A 22,583-nucleotide genomic window follows, 5' to 3' on the forward strand; every position below is an offset into this window, starting at 1 on the left:
TCTAAAACTTTGTTTAATGAACAGTAAGTATTATGCATAGTTTTTCATTATTTTTTTCAAAAACCCAATACAAACTTTGAGCCTGAAAAAGTCTCAGCTTTAACCCATGGAACACATTTTTTTGTCTTTACATAGTCATAGTTGGTCTCTTAACTGTAATAATTTGTTTGAATGAAAGGTTAAACAAATATGATGTAAAGGTATGATGAGAAACAGAAACAAGAAACAACCCTATTATTCTGCAGTGTAGTAAGTATTCACCAGCGAACACTTTTGATAAGGTTTCGAAGCCTTCTATCAATAGCCTTCTAATAATTGGATCTCATTGTTGTAGAGAAAGCTTACACTACAAAATGAATGTCCAACATTAAAAAGATAACTTCCTGTATTAACAACCACTCTGAAGCATAAAAATGTCTCTCTCCAAAATATACTTTCAAGGAAAATATTTACCGGACGTTTAGCACTGAGTTTAACTTCTTTAAGAAAAGATCTTTATCTAAATGAAATCCGTTGCTGGTCGTATAAAATACCGGAAAGTTATCATTCACTTATTGATTCAAAGAAATGTTATTCTATGGACAGATGTTTCACGAACAGATATCTTGATCCTGTCTGACACTTAAACTATTTCAGAGAGAATATAATTTTAAAATGAACAAACATTCAGTGAGTTCTGGGAAGGTTAAAATTTCTGAAAGTAGTTCAGAGGTCAGAAAGCGATTTTTTAAACTTTTCAAAGAGCCGAACAGAAATTTGTTGTTGACTTTAAGTAGCAACATACGATTTTAACTCCAATAAATTTTATTATAAAATTTTCTTCTTTTCTTACAAAGTCTTAATTAGTTTTTATTTCAATTTCGTCCCTAGACCTCTTTTTTAACTTTTTTTATTCACCGCAAGAAGAGGGTAAAATGGGTATTTTAGTGCAAAAATTAAAATAGAATGTCTTGCACGTGAAAGAATGTGCCAACCATGTGATCTAAAATAAGTGTTTTTTGAAATATGAAATCCAAATTTGGTTTAAAGTTAAAATAGGGCGTGTCAAATATTAATTAATTTTCTGTTAAGTTTTTTTTTTTAATTTAAACTTTAACTAGAAATTTGAATTCCTTCTAATCTATATATTGAGTTTTTATATTCGATAGTTCGATGTCCTTTGGAGTTTGCCGTACTGTGCGATTACTCCGCGACAAATACAAATTTGTTTTTCCCTCTTAAGGTAATCAATAATAAGAGATTAAATTTTCATATACACCTTTATTTTTTACACAAACCTAGTAAACTCGACTTGAAGCCTGGTATTGACTCAAAATTGACTCAAAAACCAAGAAAGTTCCAAACGACATCCAAGCGAACACTTAATTTCTGATGCAACGTCTGAAATAGTAAACAAATTTGACTTCCATATAAAACAAAAATACGAAAAAGATAATTTTGTAAGTTCGTTGCATGAAGTCTTTAAGCAATTTAAACTTAAAGACTTCATACTATGATTTAAAGATATGAACATAAAAATGATCTAATGGTATCAACGACGTCAACAGAGTCGTTAAACACTCTTACTAGGACTTACAACGCTTACAACGCCTTTTTTATGTACGTTTTCATTTGTATCCTATTTCATATCCTATTTGCATCTCGTCGCATTTTCATATTTGTAACTGCGTCTTAAAGCATAGTTAGAAATACTTTTGCAAATTCCTATAGCACTTTTTTCAAAACTAAGAATGTTTCAACATCATTCCTTTGATCTTTTACTTTACTGCGACAAAAATTTTTTATGAAACAAGAAATTTTTATGAAATGACAATCCAAATTTAACAGATAAAAGTACTGCGTACCTTTGATTTACTCTGGTTTCAATTAACGTACCCATTGACGAAATTAACATCTTAATAAATTAAAACATTAGTTGTCAGTCAAAGAATAAAGTAATAACACAAGTGTAAAACAAAATAGTTTGAAAAAAGCATCAAATTCTCACTTACAACTGCAAATATAATGCACGACATTATCTATCAACAAAAAAAACAGAATCTCATTACGCTTTTTTTTTTTAGTATCGCCTTATATTTTTATATTTATAATTGTTCCAACTAAAGACAGTAAAAAATTAATAATTGATAAAATTTAAAGTGAAGATATTGTGAAAACTGCAATAAAATTTTTTTTAGTTTGGGATCTAAAATAAATAAAAACAGAACCACTATTAGAGTATTTTAAGACCTGGAACTGAGGTCTCAAAGTTAGTAGTCACTGAAAATAAGAGTAGTCACTGAAAAATAAGATACGATCAATGATCACCTTTACAAAAAAAAGCTTTATACCAAAAGATGAATAAACTAATCATAAAATGGTATATTAAAAAAAAAAAAATCAAATTCATATGCAAATCATTGTTTCGTATTAAAAAAAATACGAAACAAAGATTTGCATATGTTTTATTAAACTCATTTACCGTTGTTCCCCAAGAAAAGCCATATTTTTCCGTTAAATATGTTCCTAATATTGGACCAACCGCATTTCTAAAGAAAAGCGATTTTTCAAAAAGGCAAAAACTTTAGATATTTACTATAATGTCAAAAATACATTTATGTTTGTGTGAGGGGGTTGCGTGTTGGCTGTATAACCGTCATATCCGTCAAAAAAACGCGGCGTTTTCTAGATGAGATTACAAAAGGTGGGATTACTGAAGTTCATCAGTATCCATTTATTCAAGTGTTTGCTCAGTTTATTAACAAAGCAATAAAAAACGATAAGGCAAAACTACACTTGATATCCGCTATAACGAATGCTGCTTATAACGAACACTCGCTTTATCGAGCAATGTTTCGTCCCCTAGACTTTCACTACTGAGATCTCCATAACGTATGCTGACTAAAATAAAAGTCTGTGTCTCGGAATCGTTTTCTCGAAATGAACCGGGAAAAGCATAACGAGACGAGAAATGTCCCGGAAAAAAATAACGAGACAAAGAAAAAAACTGTCCCGAAATAAAGTTATAAATCGGGACAATAATTTTGCCTCGGAATTTAAAAATTGTGTCCCGGATATCATCATCTCGTCTCGAATAAAAAAATAACGAGACGCAGATGCTTAGAGTTAAACGAACTCAACTATAACGAACGACTCGCTATTACAAACTTATTTTATAGCCCAGTTCCAAAAATAGTTATTTGTTTAAAATTTCTTCTTAGATATTGACCGAAAAATATTAGTATACAAATGTTACATTTTAGAAACGAAGTATACATTTACTTTGCTAAGTTCTTTTTTGGTTTATACTTCTAGGCTTTCGTTTCTTTGCAAAATTTCCTTTCATAAATTTCGCTTTTCAAGGAAACTTGAATGCTTTTCGCTTGTAGTCTAACAGAAGTTTGCGTAGATACTTGTAATTTTTTTTCTATTCGATTTAAAAATATAAAAAATATTTTAAGCTTAAAAATTTTTTGATGTATTTTAGCCGTTCTGCAAGTAACTTTGACGAAAATGTTAATTTCACAACACAAAATAGAGAAAGTGCTCATGATAAAATAAGAAAAATACCCTTGAAAAACTTTCTAAAAAAGAGGTTTTGTCGTCGCACATTTCACTGCATAAAACAAAAATTCTTTTGTCTAATAGGCTGATTGTTCATTCAATACACTTATTATGTGGATTGTTAGTAACATGCACACCCTACTTTATTTGTACGGCCAAATATTCTGCATAAAGCTAGGACGTTTAAAAAATTGAGCACGTTTTGAATGTTTACAAAATGAATTTTCTTCATAAATTAAAAAAAAGATATATAACTTTTGTTCACTTGTTTAGCAATATTCTAAATAAGAAAGATAAAAATACCAACATAAAAAAAATAACAAATCGAGTTTTTTTTTCTGTAATTCTCTTTTTTTAAAGGGTTTGAGTTGATAACAGGTGTTTTGCTAAAAGAAATGATCCTTTTGTTATTGAAACTTTGTTGATTTAACTCACCTTTTTTAAAATACTTCCTTAGAGAAGAATTTTGAATATCCTATCTTTTCTACTTGCAAATTTAATATTCTCTTTTCTTAGTTTTTTCTTCCTTTGGAAAATAAAACACCATTACATCTACTTGTAACTTGAACAATAATTGACTGCACAATATTTGTAAGACATCTTTCAGACATCTTAGGAATCTTAGACATCTTTACAACCAAACAGATTCTTTACTAAAATTTTTTTATTTGTTAAAGTAAAAACTTTTTTATTGCAAAAAAAAAAAAAAGATTGCTATTTCTGGTGCACCATAAATTTTATGCTACCAAAAATTTTATGGTGACACCAGAAATGGAAAAAAGCAAATGAAGCAATTTATATCATCAACTTGTTTTATGATATAAAATGCTTGGCAAAAAAATGACCAAAGTGAGAGAGAAAAAAAAACTTATTGGTAAGAATCCAGCTTTTTGGCAGTTAAAGAGTTTGTAGCTTAATTGAATAAACAAGGGGTGGAGTGGTGTGACCTAATTATATAAAATTAATGCTTAAAGTTCAAATTAAACGAAAAAAAAAATCACCACATTTAAATTCAATTACCATGTAAAAGTCGTTAAATCCTATACACATTCTATACTAAAGTCGTTCTTTCACGATGTAAAAGTCGTTAAATTTTAGAAAATTTGTTTAACTTAAAGTTAAATATGGAAGAATATCGGAAATCATGAAATTTTCTCCAAAAAGATCTTATAGCTCTTAATCTCTACAAAAAAAAAAACCATGAAAATAATAGAGGATTAAAATGTAGGCGCTTTTATTCAAAAAATGATGCAAATATTGCATCATCAGTGCAATCAAAAAATCATTCATAACTTTACTTTGTGGTAGAGAACACTCCAAAATTAATAAAATATTAGTTTATAGCACTATTGAGTGTATAAATCAAATTTCAGATTGCTTCAAACATAATAAAACTGAACAAAGTGAAGGGACAGAGAAAGTACAGGAACCAAAGTTATGAAATAAATAGGACGCTAATTAGGATGCCCAAAAACATGACTTAAAATACAAAAAAAAAAAAAAAAGCAAATTTTGAAAAAATAAATATTAAATTTTTTTTTAAAAAATTAAGCTCTTTTTTTAAAAAAATTTAAAAATCCCAAAAACAAAAAAATGTTACCCGAGTGACATAAAGCCAACAAAAAGCCCAGATAATAAAGCGCTTGTTTCCACAGTAACATTCATTCCAGCATTTCTAAGTAAAACAATTTATAAAATATAAAAGATTAAAAACAGTGAACATTAAAACAGTATCATTTAAATTAATAAACAATATTAGATATATTAAAAACTCTAATCTATTTCCACCAATGATAAGTTTTACAAAAGAAACCAAACAAAATTAAACAAAGGTGCAACTCTGTTGAAAATGCTTTAAAGAGTGTAAATTCTAAACCTACTTTCACATTTGAAATGGTAATTTTTTGAATGAACTTGAGGGTGCTTGGTTTTCCTAATAATAATTTTTTTAAAAATGCCAATTATTCCCCCTTTGTAAGTTTGTCTATTTTAGGGATTCGTGTGCACACTGTAGTTTATATGTAAAATGATGTGAGGTTTACTGCTGATAAGTGAGATTGTTGCAGCCACCTGCAATCACTTTCCTTATGATCAAACCTTATGATTACAAACTTGAGATCATTACCATAAAAACCCATTTATTTATGTGAATTGCTTATGTTGATCGCTACTACAGCTATCAGTAGCATAAATAGTGGACAGATATCACTAGCGTGATGTTAGTGAAAATGAAACAAAAAGACTAAAATAAACATAGTTTAATTTTTTTAAATGTTTCAGCAGAGTCACAGTAAAAGTTAAACTACTAAACCATAAATGGTGGACTTGCCTTGGTAAAGATTATAGACACCCCTCCCAAGATAAAAAGAAAATGAAAACCATGAAATACAAAATGCAGCCTTACTTTACAGATTTATGCATGTCACTAAGTATTGGGATATTTGCAAATGATAGAAAGACTCCTTGTAGTGCCAAAGAAATGCTCAATAATGTCAAGTTGCTAAAAAACATTTTAAAAAATTAACTAAAAAAGATCAAAATATGAGGCAGGGTGCCCCAGAATATATAGTAAAATTTTTTAAATTTTGATAATGCTACAAAAAATATCAGCTCATTTGGGTAATATTTGGAGGTCTACCAAAGTCATAAGAGTTTTACAATTGCAGAAGACATATTCCCTGCTAGTGCATCACAAGATGGCCTCTTAATAGTGATCATGTCTTAATAAAAAATCTACTTATAAACTTTGTTTAATATTGACTAGAACTTTCAGAATAGAAATTTACCTAAAAGGGAGTGTAAACAGTAAAAACTTTTGATATGGCTACCTACTACTACTAAACTCCTATATGGTTTTGTGGATGAATAACTACTGATTATAGGAGCTATCGTACAAATGATAATTATGAAATAATAATAATGAATACTTAGAATTTAATAATTTTCAGAAACAGTCTTTTGCTACACTATCAAGCAACTGGTTTGAAAATCTGACAAACTTATCCTAAATAGATCTGCTCATTGTGCACAGTTTTTGTTTTTGTTATTAATTGTTAGTTCTGGCTAATACTTAAAGGACTATGACTTTTGAAAGAAATAAAATATTTTTAAAAATTTCATTTTATATTTCTTGTAAAATTATTTAACATTTTTAATTAAGAAATTAACTATAAAATAGAAAATAGCATAAATAGAAAAAACTTACACTGGTATTACTGATTTAAATAGTGGTGATGGACCTATAAACAAAAACTGTATTGCAGAACACAATTGACCCAGAATAATTGTATATCTTGTGTTGAGCTGAAAAATGAGCAGAAGTATTACATCTTGTAAAGAAGTATTTTTTGTGTTGAGTGAAATTTAACAAATGAGTATAGTGTATTCAAATTTTTTAAACAAATTTTTTTCTTTTAATTTATTAACTTTTTTACATAAAATTAAAAGTCACTTAAAGATAAACAGCTTACATTAATTAAAAACAATTGATGACAACAGAAGAAAAGAAAGTATTAATTAAATATAGTCACATAAACTAATAACAATATATATACTCACATATTTGTCAACGAGATATCCAGTCAATAAAGAAGATAGAGTGAAAGTAGCAGGCATGATTAAAAACATCACTCCAATTAGCTCTACACTTATTTGATCCTAAAGTATAATTTATAAAGATAATAAAATACAAAAAATAAATCTTTTCTTGCCATTGAAAATGATACGAAAAAATAAATAAATAAAAACATTATCACTTAAATTGTTACTAAATTATAACAAATTAAAATATCAAATGTATTCATTTATTAAGAACCATTTTTTTTTTTTGAAGGAAATGAAATTCAGCGTACTTGGGTGATTTCTTGTAAATGATGAGTCAAAGAAGATTCTAGGAAACTTGGCAATGAGATGGCCAAAGAAGTTGATAAGGCTACGTCACAAAAAAAATTTGTTTAAAAAAAATTTTTTCACAGGGCATAAATTTTTGAAAACATAATTATTAATACAAAATATTTAAAATAATTGCTGGGAGAGACACTTGTTGCATAACAGATTCTCTGGATGAAAAGTATTAATGATATTTTCTGGAAAGAAGCCAAACAGCATAGTAAAGTCTTTTGGCAAAGTTTTTAACTTTTTTAAGTTTTTAAGCAGTTTAAATACCATTTAAAAATTATTCAATCAGTTATACTCTTTAACAACTGTTCAAATCAGGTGATTGTGCTGGTCATTTTAGCAAATCAATTTTATACATGTTCTAAATTTTTGTTGCCTTTTTAGAAAATCTAACTTAAAGTTAGATTTTTTTCAACATAGAATGTTAGAAACAAATATTCATCTAAGACATACTGATCCACATACATTGACCTTCAGCGAAGCCTTATACTTATGCAAGAATGCCCTGTCTATATATTGTTAGAATTTCAATTTTTATTATCTATCCCTTTCCATTTTACAGCCCATAAACATTCAACTTTTACAGTATCCTTATTTATATGTCCCACAGTGCCCGCACATAAAAAATATATACCCCACATACAACAAATAAATAAACCTCCTAAAATAACTCCAGGACTTCTTAGTAGCCTTAATGTAGATGGTATTTCATCATCAATTTCAATTAATTCTTCTTCTTCTTCTTTAACTTCTGAAAACATACAACAGGAATAAAATTTAAAAATATGTTTATCTATCAATTTCACCTTTGTTAAGTTTTGCATACCTCCTGAAACCAATCAGTAGATTTATATCAAAGTTTGTGTGAAAAAAAACTTTATTTTGCTTTAAACAGCCTTTTTATAGGTAGACCAAACTAGGGTTGAGTTTTTACTAACCTTTACAAACTTCTTGAACAAATTTCAAGTTGTCTGGATTTAGTGGTAAATCTAAAACAGCAAGTTTTTGGCAGTCTTTTGAAGTATAGACTTCATCCTTTTTACTTGTTTCTTTGAGTGTGTTGTGTTCTCTTTCTTAACTGCTAAATACATTCCTTAAATGCTAAAAACACTTTCCTTAACCGCTAAATACATTCCATGACTGTAATAAGATTAATGCTCAGTTGAAACCAGAACTTAATCATCATGAAAGCTCCATCCATAACTGAGCAGAAAGTAAAAGAGTTTTTAACAATATCATTAAAACTAAAATTGTCTAGTATAAGTATATCTAGTATTTTTCTAGTCTTAAATTAAATTCTTTGGCTTTTTTTTTAATTCTGTTGCAGCTTTTGTTGTCAACTTTTTCTGTGTTTAGTTTTTGATGCCATATTTTTTATTTAGGTGGTAACACATTCAAGTTGCGGAACTTGAGTATTGACTTGTATTTCCACATTCTGCAAGTAAATATTTTTCCCTTATTTAAGATTTAGTGTTTCTAAACATCCAACAATTTTCCCAAAGGTAAATCAAATTGATTACTAAAAACCACAATAAATTGCAAGAAAGTAAGAACATATTTCTAAACCTAAACTAAACCAACAGAATCAGTTTCCAAGCAAAACAAACAACTGCGTAATTGATAGGAAAGTGAAAATTAAATATTTAAATTATTTGTCAAGCTGTTTCAAGTATTCTAAACATGTTCAAACATTTTTGAATATAATCAAGAAATAAATATTTTCCAAAATTTACCATCATTTATTTACCAGTAAATTGGTCAATAAAATTTTTACTGATTTACTGTTAAAATTTCAGTAGACCCTCAACCCTAGATGGAACAATATCCTGTGTTGTAATTTATATAATTAAAAAAAATAATAATAAAAAGCCAATAACCTGAAAAGTTTTTTGGCAGAAAAAAAATTACAACCAGCATCAGTGAAAAAACAATGGCACCAGTAAAAATGAAAGGAGTTGGGAATCCTCCATACTAAAGAGAAAAAATTTCAATAATTTTCTAAATTAGCATAATAAATATGCCATTTAAAACAAAACAACTTTTAAAATAACATAAACTAGCACGCAAATAAATATTATCAAAAAATATATATAATTTTCAAAAAAGAAAATAATAGCATATAAAACAGACCTTAAACAGTATGCCACCATAAACTGGACTAACCATCAAACCAAGTCCTGTAAAAATTTCAGTCAAACTCTGAAAAACAAAAAACAAACAAAAAAAAAAAGCTTAAACTGTTGACTTAAATGTAATAAAGCAAAAATTAAAAAAAAAAAAAAAAAAAAAAGAAATATGTTCATTTTTGAAAAAAAAAAAAAAAAAACTGAAATTTCTCTTGACATAAAAATAGATTTAAATGGTAAAGACAAACTAAAGAGTTTAAAGCTTTTTCTCATCTAACTTCATACTAAAAAACTTATGTATTATTTTACAGAAATTAAATTGATGAGAATTATTACTCACAAATGCAAAGGCTCTATTTTTCCAAAATACTTCACTTATGATAGTCAAAGAAGCTGTTAAAGTACATGAACTTCCAATAGCTGTCATTGATCTCAACATCAAGCAATATACAATAAATGTTGCACGTGTAGGCATAAGGTAGGCAAGTCTAAAATGTAATATAACTATTAAAAACAAATAATTATAATAAACAAGTAATAATTATTTCATTTTGTAAAATAAATACATTTTAATTTAAGATTATACTTTATTCTAACTGCTAGTTATTTGTAAACCAATGAAAAAACACATTAAGCATTTAATACATTAAAGACATCATTAAGTTTTCTCTAAGCTTTTAAAAGAAGTGTTGAAAAAAAAAAATTCAAAAATAGTTATTTTAGATACCATACTATTTACATCTTAAATACATACATACATACATACATACATACATACATACATACATACATACATACATACATACATACATACATACATACATACATACATACATACAATTTGCATGTATACATACATATATACAAAGATAGGTAAGCAATGCATCCAATTTTTTTTACCAAACATTTACACATGTTGTAAATACTTTAATTCATGCATGTAGATATATATGTATAATAAATGGTTTATGTATATGTTAAAAAAACATAAATACAATTACCCAAAAAAAACTTCACATAATCCTTCTACAGCACATCCAAAAATTAAAGCACGCTTTGCTCCAATTTTAGGAATCTAAAGAGAAATTTATAATGTATTACCATGCAAATATATGCTATTTCTACATACACAAGTTGATGGTAAAGAAAGGGAACCAACATCAGTTTCAGGCAACTGCGAAGTACTTCTTATTTGAGAACAACAAAATGGAAGTTGCTTTCTTTGCAATGAACTTGAACTCTTTGAACTTTCTTTAAATGCTTAAGCCTGAGTCTTGAGGCAGTTTGTACTGAGGAGATCTTGTATTTAGGTAAATCATTGGATTCCTGGCATTTTCTGATTATATTTACTAGCTTGGCCTTGAGTGCATTTGGCTTCCTGCCTAATCCAGAATTAAATTTGACATGTCTTTATTCTTCTCAACTGATTTATATTTTGAGAATAGTCAGCCTTGATGTTCAAACTTTTTTCTGGAATAGTTGTTTTCTTTAAAAAGAAGCGGCAACTTTTATTTCAAACTTCAAGTATAACTTTCTGCTATATAACTAAGAAGTTTTACACAATATCAATAAAAAATTGTAATTCTTCGAATGTAGATTCTTGTTTAAAATACAAATATTAGACAATCTAGCCAGCAATATTGTGACAATTAAATTTAAAACTGAGTATTTGTGAAATGAAGCCTAGTAAGAATCTTTATGAGAAGAAACCCATGTATATTTTTGGTGTATAAAAGTCAATTTTATATAAAGTACATTAGTAGCTGTATTTGAACTGAAGCATGTAAGCTTATTGTTTTTAAACTTAGAGACCGAGTCTATTAGTAATGTAGGTCAACGAAATTTAAATTTTCTGCTGTTTTTAGAGTAGATAAGTAATTTAAAAGGTAAAAACGATCGCCATTTTTGAAATTTGCGACCCAAAATTAGTTAAAGTCACTTCTCAAACTTTACACAGCAAAAATTGTGTAGACCTGAGTAACCTTTTAATACGTAGTCACATGTATAAACAAATAATGGAAGATATATAAGGTTATGTTATGTAGGTAGTAAATAAAAATATGAAAATATTTTTCCCGCTTTTTCTGCTATCTTAAGCAATTGCTTTCAGAACCTGCGGCGTTAAACATGACGTCAGTGGTATTCCAAAATTTCATGAGCAGTCTGAGAAGCAATGAGTTTTTTTTTTTTTTGCATGATTGAAATTAGATTTCTTGTTGTTAATCTTTTAGCATTTTTTTCATGACAGCATTTTTAGCGACATTTTAAGCTTTTTTGGATAGTATTTTATGGTATTGAATAATATTATGATTTATGATGAAATAGCTCCAATTCAATTTTTGGGTAATTTAAGCAGACATGTGTTGAGCGTCTTTGGAAATGATATAAGAAAGAGAAGAAAGTTTTTAAATTTTTTTTACCTATGGCATGGAAAGCAAAAAATTTGGGTTTGAATTAGGAAAAAACATAGTTCTTTGGTTCTAGATTGATTAATATATGGTTTATGAATCTGTTTTTGGAAGTCTTTAAAAGCCCCTAACAATGAAGTTAACATAGCAAATCTGATAAGTTCAAAACTCTTGGTTGTCTATAGAGCTTTAAAGTCCACTTCTTGCACAACCATCTTGAATTTTTCCTTAAAACTTGGGTGAGGTGAGTAAAGATTAGAGGGAAAAGTTTCATCAAGACTTAAAAGAGATGGAGAAACGATAACAGGGAATATCAACATAAGGGGTGATTACTGTTGGTCACTTCAAAGAGAACAACAAAATGCATCACATCTGAGAAAATGCTTTACAAGAAACTTTACCGAGAAAATATAAGATAAATTAAGATAGGAAATTTTAAAAACCAAGCACCTAAAATACTTGTATTATAGAACTTCAATTTTATCGTAAGTAAAAATTGTAACTTCTTTAAAAAAAAAGCTATGATTTTTAATTTTTACGTAATAAGTTTTCCCTATTTTGAGATATACAATCAATGTCATATTTTGAGAGAATTGTGGGTAATAGAAAAAAACTGTTACCTATTCATCGCCGAAAAATACACTTAGATGAATTAGTAAATATAAAATGCATAAGATTTAGGTGAACTAATAAATAAAAAAATACATAAGATTTAGTTGAATTGGTATAAAAAGTTTTTTACAAAATATTTTTTATTTGCCTGAGTTTTTTAGAGTTAAGGGCCCCGAAATTAACTTTTTCAATGAATTGATTTTTACTAAAAACATCATATTCTAACTTGAAGTTAAGATGTTTACTAAATACCGAAATATCAACATTATGCAATTACTAAATCAATAGATATATTACTTGAAAGTTGTTTACGGAAGAGACGAAAGCGATAACATTTGCTTATTGCTAATTTACGCGCGTGTTCAACATTTAGTATTGCTATTGTTGCAAAGATTTTTTTGAAAAAATGGTGCTTATTAAAGAAGTGGCGAAGTGAAAGAACAATAAATCAACATCTCGTAAGCCTGGGTCAGGAAGAAAACCTAAAGCTGTGAGTGTTAAGAGCATCAATCGTCTGAAAATCGTCTTTTCGTATAACTGCTCTGTAACTTCAACAAGATAAATTGCAAAAAAGTTTATGTGTGGTCATTCCTACCTCTAAAAAAAGTTTATGCGTGGTCATACCTACCTCTTAAAAAGAATAAAAAAACAAAACAAGCATTTGTTATTTAAAGAAAAAACAAGCTCCTAATCGCAGTGATAAACAGTCTTAGAAGTTGAGTAACTGAATAGTGGAAGAATTTATCGCAAATTCAGAAATCATGAATTTATCATTAATGACGAGTTTTATTTTTCATTTAAACACATATAAAAGTGCTAATGCTGGATTTTACTCAGATGAATCAAAAAATGAACCAAAAAATGTAAAATAAATGCGCATTTGAAAAAAGAAAAGTTCTTTTTTGTGAATCCTTTAGTGAAATCTCTCACGTATTTATCGTTCTTGCCTCAGTTAACCAAACAGTACAAAAATGGTTGCATCACTTAAAGATTGATTCCTTTTATTAACGAACATCACATCGATAAAAGTTATGTATTAGGTCTGACTTAGCCTCTTCGCATTATTCCAGAAGTGTAACCAATTACCTGGATGAGAAAAACATCAATTATGTAAGAAAAGCTGATAATCCGGCTTGTGTCTTAGATAAATTACCTGTAAAAAGACTTCTGGCCAATCCTTAAAAGCTATCTGTATGAAAAAATTGGGAAGTTGAAACCGAAGAAAAAACTGCGAAATAAAATCCGTTTTTCTTTAAGAAAAATTTAAAAAGCCTTATACAACGCATGTGGGTTGTTGACGCAATACGTCGTAATAGAGAGAAAGCGTTCAGTCTCGTAAGTAAATGTATTTTTTTCTAGTAAAAAGTAAATGTATTCATATGCTAAATTTTTGTTCATTAAACTTTTATTTGTACTATAAATGCTTGTGTTTATTTTGCACCAAATTATTGTCACCAGAGGTTATACACTAATCTTTCGAAGAAAAATCTGTCCAACAGAAGGTCATAGTAATTTTTAATGTAAGAGAAAAAAAGTTGAGAGCTCATTTTTACAAATTTTTTGAGTTTCTTGATGGTTACTATTGAGTCAAGATTAAATCAAACATTAAAATTAAAAAAACAACATAGAAATTAGAAAAAAAGTATTTGTATTATTTGTATTTAGAGATGTAGTTTATTGACATTTATATAATGAATAAAAAGTGATAAACACTTTAACCGTTATATCAGGCAACCAAAAAAGTTCGTGCGGTTTATCCTAATTGCCTATTTCTTAGATATGTATTAAGAAAACTGGTTGTGGTGGGGGGATGATTTTGCATATAAATTAAAGCTTGTTTTAAGGAGAATCAATCAGTGTTTTTCATAAGTTTTATTAGTGTGTTTTTATGTGTATTTATTTATGGATCATGCAAAACCGCACGAACTTTTTTTTGGTTGCCTGATACATCAACATAAACATTTACAAGTAAAACACATTATGGAACAACTACAAAAATGGTTACTCTTAACCCTAGTCCTTTCTTAACCACACAATCCCTAACCATTTTTTTTAAATCCAGCCTCCAAACTCTTTCCATAAAACCCTCATACACATATTACCTAGGGTGCCCACCACAGGATTTTCCGATCCTGAAACCCTAGTTTTCTTCTGAAAAAAAAATTTTCTTAACCTGAATCCCGATTTTAAGAAGCAGAAACCCGAGATTGGTACCTTAAGGTAAAATATTTAAACGCATTGTTATGCTATGAAAAGTATGTTTAAAAAAACTTGACTCTGTCTAAAATAATGTGACAAACACTTTTTGTAGCACTATTTTGTTGTGGAGCTAGTTTTTTTGCAGAACTAACTTTTTGCGGCACTTATTTGTAACCATGTCAATCTTGAGTGGCGCCAGTATGCTGTTGTGCCAGTATGAATGGTCATGTTGATTTGAGCAGCTCAAGGAAATCTGGAGTATGGAGTCATTCTGTACAATAAGAAAGATGATAGTGGAAAGCTTATCTGTTATCAAAGTTTCTGGTTTAAGCACAAAAGGTCTTTTGACTCATTTAAGATCAAAACACAGCATTCAAATTAAGTCTTGTACTAAAAATTTAACATTAGAGACTAAATCAAAGGTTGCTAAAATTAATAATTTTTTGAAAAAAAAACAAAAGACAGTTCGTGAAGGTATTGCTAAACTTGGCTATTGTAATGGCCTTACATTCAACCAGATCTCTTAAAGTTCGTTGATTAGAAGACGATTTAAAGCTGATGGATATGGTATCCCAGATAGCAAGGACCGTGCTAAGTTGATGTTCATGAGGTTATATGAAGAAGTTTAAATTGAGATAAAAGAATAAATTTTTTTTAATCTAATAAGCGCTTTTCTATCAGCTTTAATGAGTACATCTGCAAGAAATAGGCGATATATAACTTGCATTATCTTGCATTTTAGAACAGGATTTCAGTCTTTTGGAGTGATACGTATTAATGGAAATATGGTCACTGAGAAAGCCATTGATCTTATAAGAACCAGACAAGCTGAGTATGAAATTTCCCTGGAAGAGCAAATAGTTGTAACAATAACCGATGGTGTAAGTATTATGATGAAGTTTGATTGTGAAACAGATCCTATGCATATCCCATGCCTTGCTATTCAACTTTGTGTCTGTGACATGCTGTATAAGTTCAACCATCAAAAGCAAGTTGATAAAAATGAGAAGGATGAAGAAGATTCAAATTCAGAGGAAGATTAAGTTGATATTGAAATGATTCCAGAGGCAGTATAATAAAATAATAAAAAATTTTCGCAAATCTCTAGTAAAAAATTATGATTTCCTGCAACCCAAAATAGTAAATTAATTTGGAAAGGAAATGGCTTTGACAAACAAACAAGGTGGAACAGCTTACTTACCATGCTGAAACGCTTTTATGATTTGAGGAAAGAGGTGAAATTGGGAATGAATGAGCTTGATCAGGAATTTGATCTCAATGATGAAGACTTCAACAAGGTCAAAGAACTCTGTGAAAAAAACAGTAAAGTACCTCTGACAAGAAGAAAGCAGACCTTATTTTTGCTGAAAATGTTGTGGTGTTCTTACTTCGAAAGTTGAAAGGCTTGAAGACTTTCATCGGCAATACCTTGGTTAATAAATTTGAAAAAAGAACTCAGGAGAGGCTTAATGAAAATCTGATTCACCTCTTTGCGTATCTGAAATCTTTAGATTTTCCTGACTAATCTAATGACCAGTTTGGAAAAAAAATAAAAAAGACTTCTATTGCATCACTAGCTACAGCTTTGATTCAAAAAGTGTTTAGTAGGTATATGACAAAGAAACTTTTTTCAAAATTTTAATTTTCCTGATGTTGCATTTGATGAACTTTAACCAACAGATCACTGTTTTGAGATTTATTTCATGGGATCACAAAAAAAACTCCCGCACCTACCACCTCACCACTTTTAACTTTTTCGATTTTTCACTTGATTTTGTTCCCAGTTCTTACTTCCTTATGCTTGACTTTGATTTTTAAAACTGCAAATATATAATATTGTATATTGTATAGTTGTTCATATCATTCAAAAATTTTTTGTTTATTTACAGTATTAATTTGCAAGATCTGCTGTTTAGTGGTTCTTTTTGAAAATACGTCCTTTAAAAGTAAAAAGTCAAAATCAGCAGTGGAAGCAGCTGGTGAAATGTGGACACAAAATTTGAAATCAAGCACGAAGCGCCGTCCTAATATACCACAGGTAAAACAGGATATGAGCGACAAATTGTGTAAAATGCTTTCCAACAGAGATACCGTTGGAAGATTCTTGGGACTCTTTGATGAATTGAAAGGACGACATGATCGACTAACAAAAATATCCGAGGAACTGATAAATCTTTGGCAGAAGTTTAATTTTCCTGTTCTTTCCAAACAACAAGTGTCTGCTAATGCTGATAAACTTATCACATCATTTGAGTAACACAGAAAGCGACCAAATGCAGTATTTGAAGAAAATCTTGCTCATCTATTCGATATAACAAAACCAGATGGAAATTGGCTTTGTACTGAAGACAAACAACTGTACAAAGTACAAATTGAATCAGATGGCAGGGTGGGATATACAACTATGAAAGTGGCTCCTATATCAACAATCCATCCATCAAAAAGGGCCAAAAGCACATCAGAACCCTCGACAAACCAAGCGGTTATCTCCGTACCACTTTCCTGCGATAGTAAGGATTCTGAGGAAGGAAGCAGCAGTGGTGACTCGGAGGCAGTTCCAGGAGAATCTCCCAGAAAGCGTGCAACACGCCAGTCAACTAAGTTTGCTGCCAAACTAGTGTCTAGTCACTCTTTGTCAACCAGAAAAACGTCACGGGTGCTTCAAAGTCTGGCTGAGGATGGAGTTTGTGTCCTAACACCATTACAGTCTGGAGTCTGGCGTCGAACAATCAGAGATGCAGAACAAGTTAAGAACCGCCTCATGGAACTGATCTCTGAAGAGAAATTTTCTTTGCATTTTGATGGTAAGAAAATTGACAAGACTGAGTACCAAGTTGTGTGCTTGAAAAATGACAAAAGAACATTAAAACTTGGCATTTTGGTTTGTGACAGTGGATCCTCTGCAAACATATATAAAGTACTACAGGACCTACTAGATGCTTGCAATGCATGGAACAGTATTCAGATGATCATCTCTGACACAACAGCTATAAATAATGGTGGCAAGAATGGAGTTGTAGCCAAGCTTCAGAAAACATTTCAAGATAAGGGATTCGATGAACCTCAATACATCAGCTGCCAACACCACATTCTTGATCTTGTTCTACGACATGTGTTAGATTTCTTTTTTCCTATACAGTCACAGTCGCCTAACATTAACTACAAATTTATTGATGAAATTATGGAGCATTATGATGATTTAAAAAATGCCTACAAGGGCACAGCAGTGGTAGCAGAGTATGAGAACCTTGGCTGGAGAGATGACTTTAAATTTCTTTTTCAGCTTTGTGAAGCATACAAGTTTTACAAAAATGAGGCAAAATGGCCTCGTATCAAATGGCACAAGCTGCCATCACTGCACAGTGCCAGGTGGAACTCAAGAGGCATTTTTGCGCTTATTGTATTTTTCATTCTTCCAAACTGGCGAGAACAGCTGAGGATAACTTGCGATTTCGTTGCAACTACATGGTCGCGGACCTGGTTTTCAAACCAGCACTATGCAGAGGCGGCTTATGAAGACCTGCTGTCAGCAATATCCCAACTTAAATGTTCCAAAGCTGTGAAATGCTTCTCTACCCACTGGAAGAAGGAACCATCAGTGCTTGATGTACCTCAATCCAACATATTAGCCGAGAGAACTGTAAAGTTGATGGAAGATATTCGTTCTTCTCGCAGAACAAACAAATATCTTAACTGTAAATTTATTAATACTAATACACAAATATGAAAGATTATTAACATCACTAAAAATGCTGTAGGACAGTGTAGGTACTCATTCTCATGCATTTCTCATGTGTATTGTATATAAAGCTGACATATTATAATTAATAGCCTTTGGGCCGCTATGTGTTGTATGGTTAAATATGAAACTGTCTTAGGTGCGGGAAGTTTTTTCAAGGTATGGTGAAATCAATGTCATTTCTGTGATTTATAGGCAAAAGTTCATCATTTAGAACCCCAGGCTAATTGATTTAAAATTTATCATATACCTAGTGTTTAGTCCTAAGCAATCTCTGGAAACAGAAAAACTGAAGATGGAGGTCACAACTAATGATGTCGAAAAAGAAAAAAACAAAACATTGAGCTTATCAGATGAATTCTTAAAGGCGCGTGAGAAAAAAATACACTGGAAAAGTTGAAATTGATCACTTGGAGCTTAAATAATTAAAATGCAGTTATTTGAGCCAACTAAAGTGAGACCTTGCAACCTTCAAATACTTTATAATGCTCTTCAAACAATTATACCACCTCAGTTGATTCTGAAAAAGCTTTTTCAGTAATCGCCCTCTTTGTGTCAAAATTAAGAACCAAATTAAATGATGACACGTAAAATACAATTATTAACTAAAGCTAACATTTCAAATCTGAGAAATGAATTATCTTAAAAACACAAAGTTTTTCTTTATTTTCAAAACCTCCTGTTTTAAAGGATTCCTTGCTAGCATAAAACATTTTTACTCATAAAACATGGGTTACTATTTTTGCCAATACCTCCTGTTTTAAAGAACTCCTTGCAGTACAAAACACTTTTACTAATAAAAAAATTTACTTTAGTCTTATTGGCAGATTCTCCATATGGGGCGCTTTTTTTTGCCAATATCTCCTGACCTGATGAAAACCAGTCAAACCTGGCCAATTCAAAGTTATGAAATGCTAAATCCGGCAAGTTCCAAATACCGAGTTTGGAAAACTTCATCCAAAAAGGATACCCTAATATCACCCTAACACTTTGACATGTCAACATCTCTTCCCTTATCATTCATATTGGAAAACTTACTTCAAACTTGCCTAGTTTCGTTGTTAAACTTCTCACATTCTCATACATTTTCACTTCTTCACGATAAATATATTTGATTTATTTTCAGTAAAACTAATTTTCTGGTATTAACAGAGTCCAATGTTTTACCTTCAAAAGTATTGAGCAATAAAAGCAACAACAATCACTGTATTCATATGTCCACTGTATTCAACTTTTGCATCATTATGTAAAATTATATGATATGCTAGAAAGAAAATACAGTTCTTCAGTTATTAGTAATTAGATTGAATCATGAATCACCAGTTAAATGTCAAAAAACCAGTGAAATATTTAAACAGTTGATCGATAGATAAATCTCAGGTTGACAAAAAAATATGTTGGGAAAACGTTTTAGATAAATGCAGTTGACTCTTATCTATATTTTTGGGTATATTGGATACAATCAATGTTACATTGTGAGAGATGTAAAAATTAAAAACAAAATACAAAAAACTTTGCTAATACTGTACTTTTGTTTCATTATAGATTTTGTTCAAGATTGCACACTGTATAACACTTCAATAAGTATATTATAAGTGTTTTCTTTTTTTGTACTTTTTTACTCTCTTCTGTTGTTGCTTTTAAAGCTGTTTTTTTCTCCATCTCTATGATTTGTTAATGAAACCGCCACCCCTACTTTTCACTCACACCACCCAAGTTGTTAGAGAAAATGTCAAGAAGGTCGTTCAAGAAGTGAACTTTAAGGCTATTTTCCTTGAATATCCAAACCTCCTTCTCCTTTGTATTTCAATTTTATTTCAAAGTTGGAATCAAGGACCGTTTTAAAATTCCAGGCTCAATGAAAATCTCCTCTTTAAGTTTGCGTTCTGTTAAACGAGGAAACGTTTCAGATAAAACATTCATCATTTATGGGCAAAACTTTAACAACTTGTTATGTTAAACCTAATTTAAGAGGATTGGTAGAAGTGGTGCTAGAAGTGATGCTAGAAGTGGTGCTAGAAGGATTTTTTTGATTCTATTAAACTTTTACATTAAATGTTTTTCTCTCAAGATCTTAAAGCTTCTCTTGAAATCCAATCTTTTGTGAACGTTGATTCCTTGCTCTGCTGTCCCACTCACATAAAATTTTTGTAAATCTCTTTCGTTGTCTAATGAAAATGCGAACCGCATTCGAATCTCGTATGCCGGACTAAATGGATCACTCGAGCATAAGTATTACGATTGTATAAAACTCCAGCTTTTAAACTAGTTATTGATGAGCCCATGAAAATCCTCCGTTCTTCATTGTTGTATTCAATTCCAAATTCATTAACAGATCACCAATACCATAGTAGTAAATCAAATCTTTTACTTAAAAAAACTTAGCGTATTGCTGACCTCTTATTCTATATTAGTAAATTGATATTCTAGATGCTAAATAATATTTTTCTGTAAGCCTAGAACCAAGTATTTTTCAGCTTCTCTTCGGTCAAAACACTTTTTTAGCAATCTCAGTAATATTTTTTAATTACAAACTCAACACTTATATAAAAAAAAACTGTTAATAAAGCGAAAAAGAAGAACAAGGTACAAAATCCAAGAGAAGTTTTGAAGATACCAATGAGGAGTATTGATAGCTGGTTACAAGAGAGTTTTAATCTGCGGTAATTTCAATCTTATGATGTTTAAAAGACAATCAAGCAGATTAAAAAAGCTGCAAAGATTTTTTAATCTGCTTGATTGTTTAAACCTCTAGTAAATTTACCACAATTGAAATTTGTTTTACCTTGAATTTATAAACTTAGTAAATCATAAGCAATTCATAACTGTTTCATAGTTTTACTACAATCAAAGTAACTTAAAAAAGTTTAAAAAATGATAATTTCCTGTGTACCTGTACATTAAAAGTAAATGTTTATATCAAATGAATTTTAAAAAGAGACTTCAAAGATTGCGACTTGCTTTGTGAAGAAAAAACTTTTTTTGTTCGTTGTCAAAGCAACAACTTTGTCAGTGCATACACTAAACATACGACGTGTATACACTTTTTTTGCATAAGATTGTCAAATATTTTGTCAAACTATGAAAGTTGTGAAGCTGTCAGCGTTTAACTTAATTAAATACCTTAAAACCTTACTTACACTGACTAGTTTTCCAGCAAGAGGAGACGAAAGGAAAGATACTAAAGGGAAACAAGACAGAATTCGTCCAGTCCATGTTAAGCTTGTTTGGGTGCGCTTTGCCTAAAAAGACAAAAGCAATGCGCTCTATAATTGTTTTTCAATGTAATTTATACTTAAAAAAATGTTGATAGAATAAATAAATAAAAGGACATAAATTTACTTCTATCGGTAGAAAAGGAGCAACAACGGCGAATGCACTAAACGAGGCCAAAAAAACTGTGCATACAACAACCATGATGATGACTGACTTTTTTTTACTTTCAAAAGTTTGTTTTGAAAAATATTCTTCATTTTCCTTTTCTTGGGTACTCGATATTTTGAATGAACTTGTGAAAACTTTCTTACTCAAGAAAGGATCATGCTCTGAGCCAGTCATTTATAGTTAATCACTAAAAAAGAAATGAAAGTTCTTTATGAAAAAATGTGAGTGTGTGTGTGAGTGTGTGTGAGTGTGTGTTTGTGTGTGTGTTTGTGTGTGTGTGTGTGTGTGTGTGTATGTGTGTGTGTGCGTGTGTGTGTGCGTGTGTGTGTGTAATTTTTCATATGATTTTATTAACAAATATGCTTCCTATCCTTTGCCTTATCGAACATTCATAAAAACTTCTCTTAAGCATAAGGCGAATTATGTCGAAGTAATTTAAAATCATGTCGAAGTAATTGCTATCAAAATATTAATTCTTTCTCGCTCTTTTTATCGTTCTGTTCTTTCTCGCTCTTTTTATCGTTTTGTTCTTTCTCGCTCTTTTTATCGTTTTGTTCTTCTAGAAGATTATCGGTATTTCCTTTAACATCAAAATTGTCTAAAATGAAGACAAATCAAGCATAGTTACGAGATACTATTTTAAAAACATTAAAATCGATCCGATAATCTTAGGAT

The 22,583-nt window shown here is 30.0% G+C and overlaps 1 protein-coding gene across 5 annotated transcripts in view; it reads right to left on the reverse strand.

The window, feature by feature from the left end:
* LOC145184021 (MFS-type transporter SLC18B1-like) overlaps positions 1–22,583 on the reverse strand; it is a 41,207-nt gene extending 18,624 nt beyond the window's left edge. The window contains exons 1-16 of one of the 5 annotated variants that reach the window (XR_016454509.1): positions 21,867–22,583; positions 21,665–21,766; positions 10,568–10,641; positions 9,907–10,054; positions 9,571–9,639; positions 9,318–9,411; positions 8,099–8,191; positions 7,395–7,474; positions 7,102–7,200; positions 6,749–6,846; positions 5,948–6,043; positions 5,144–5,218; positions 2,462–2,528; positions 1,992–2,018; positions 1,845–1,894; positions 1,278–1,380 (exon numbers count right to left, since the gene is read on the reverse strand). Coding sequence is in view for 4 of the 5 variants with exons in the window: in XM_090094063.1 (XP_089950189.1) it covers positions 1,362–1,380; positions 1,845–1,894; positions 1,992–2,018; positions 2,462–2,528; positions 5,144–5,218; positions 5,948–6,043; positions 6,749–6,846; positions 7,102–7,200; positions 7,395–7,474; positions 8,099–8,191; positions 9,318–9,411; positions 9,571–9,639; positions 9,907–10,054; positions 10,568–10,641; positions 21,665–21,766; positions 21,867–22,082 (1,407 nt within the window). In the remaining variant the exon portion in view is untranslated. Of the gene's footprint in view, positions 1–1,245; positions 1,381–1,844; positions 1,895–1,991; positions 2,019–2,461; positions 2,529–5,143; positions 5,219–5,947; positions 6,044–6,748; positions 6,847–7,101; positions 7,201–7,394; positions 7,475–8,098; positions 8,192–9,317; positions 9,412–9,570; positions 9,640–9,906; positions 10,055–10,567; positions 10,642–10,725; positions 11,629–21,664; positions 21,767–21,866 lie in introns of those variants that run through there. The other 4 variants (XM_090094063.1, XM_090094064.1, XM_090094065.1 and 1 more) reach the window with 4 other exon arrangements.

This window comes from Hydra viridissima, unplaced genomic scaffold (genome assembly GCF_058129835.1).
Source record: "Hydra viridissima isolate aposymbiotic clone 2 unplaced genomic scaffold, HvirCarnegie_v1 scaffold_7, whole genome shotgun sequence".
Lineage (NCBI taxonomy): Eukaryota > Metazoa > Cnidaria > Hydrozoa > Anthoathecata > Hydridae > Hydra > Hydra viridissima.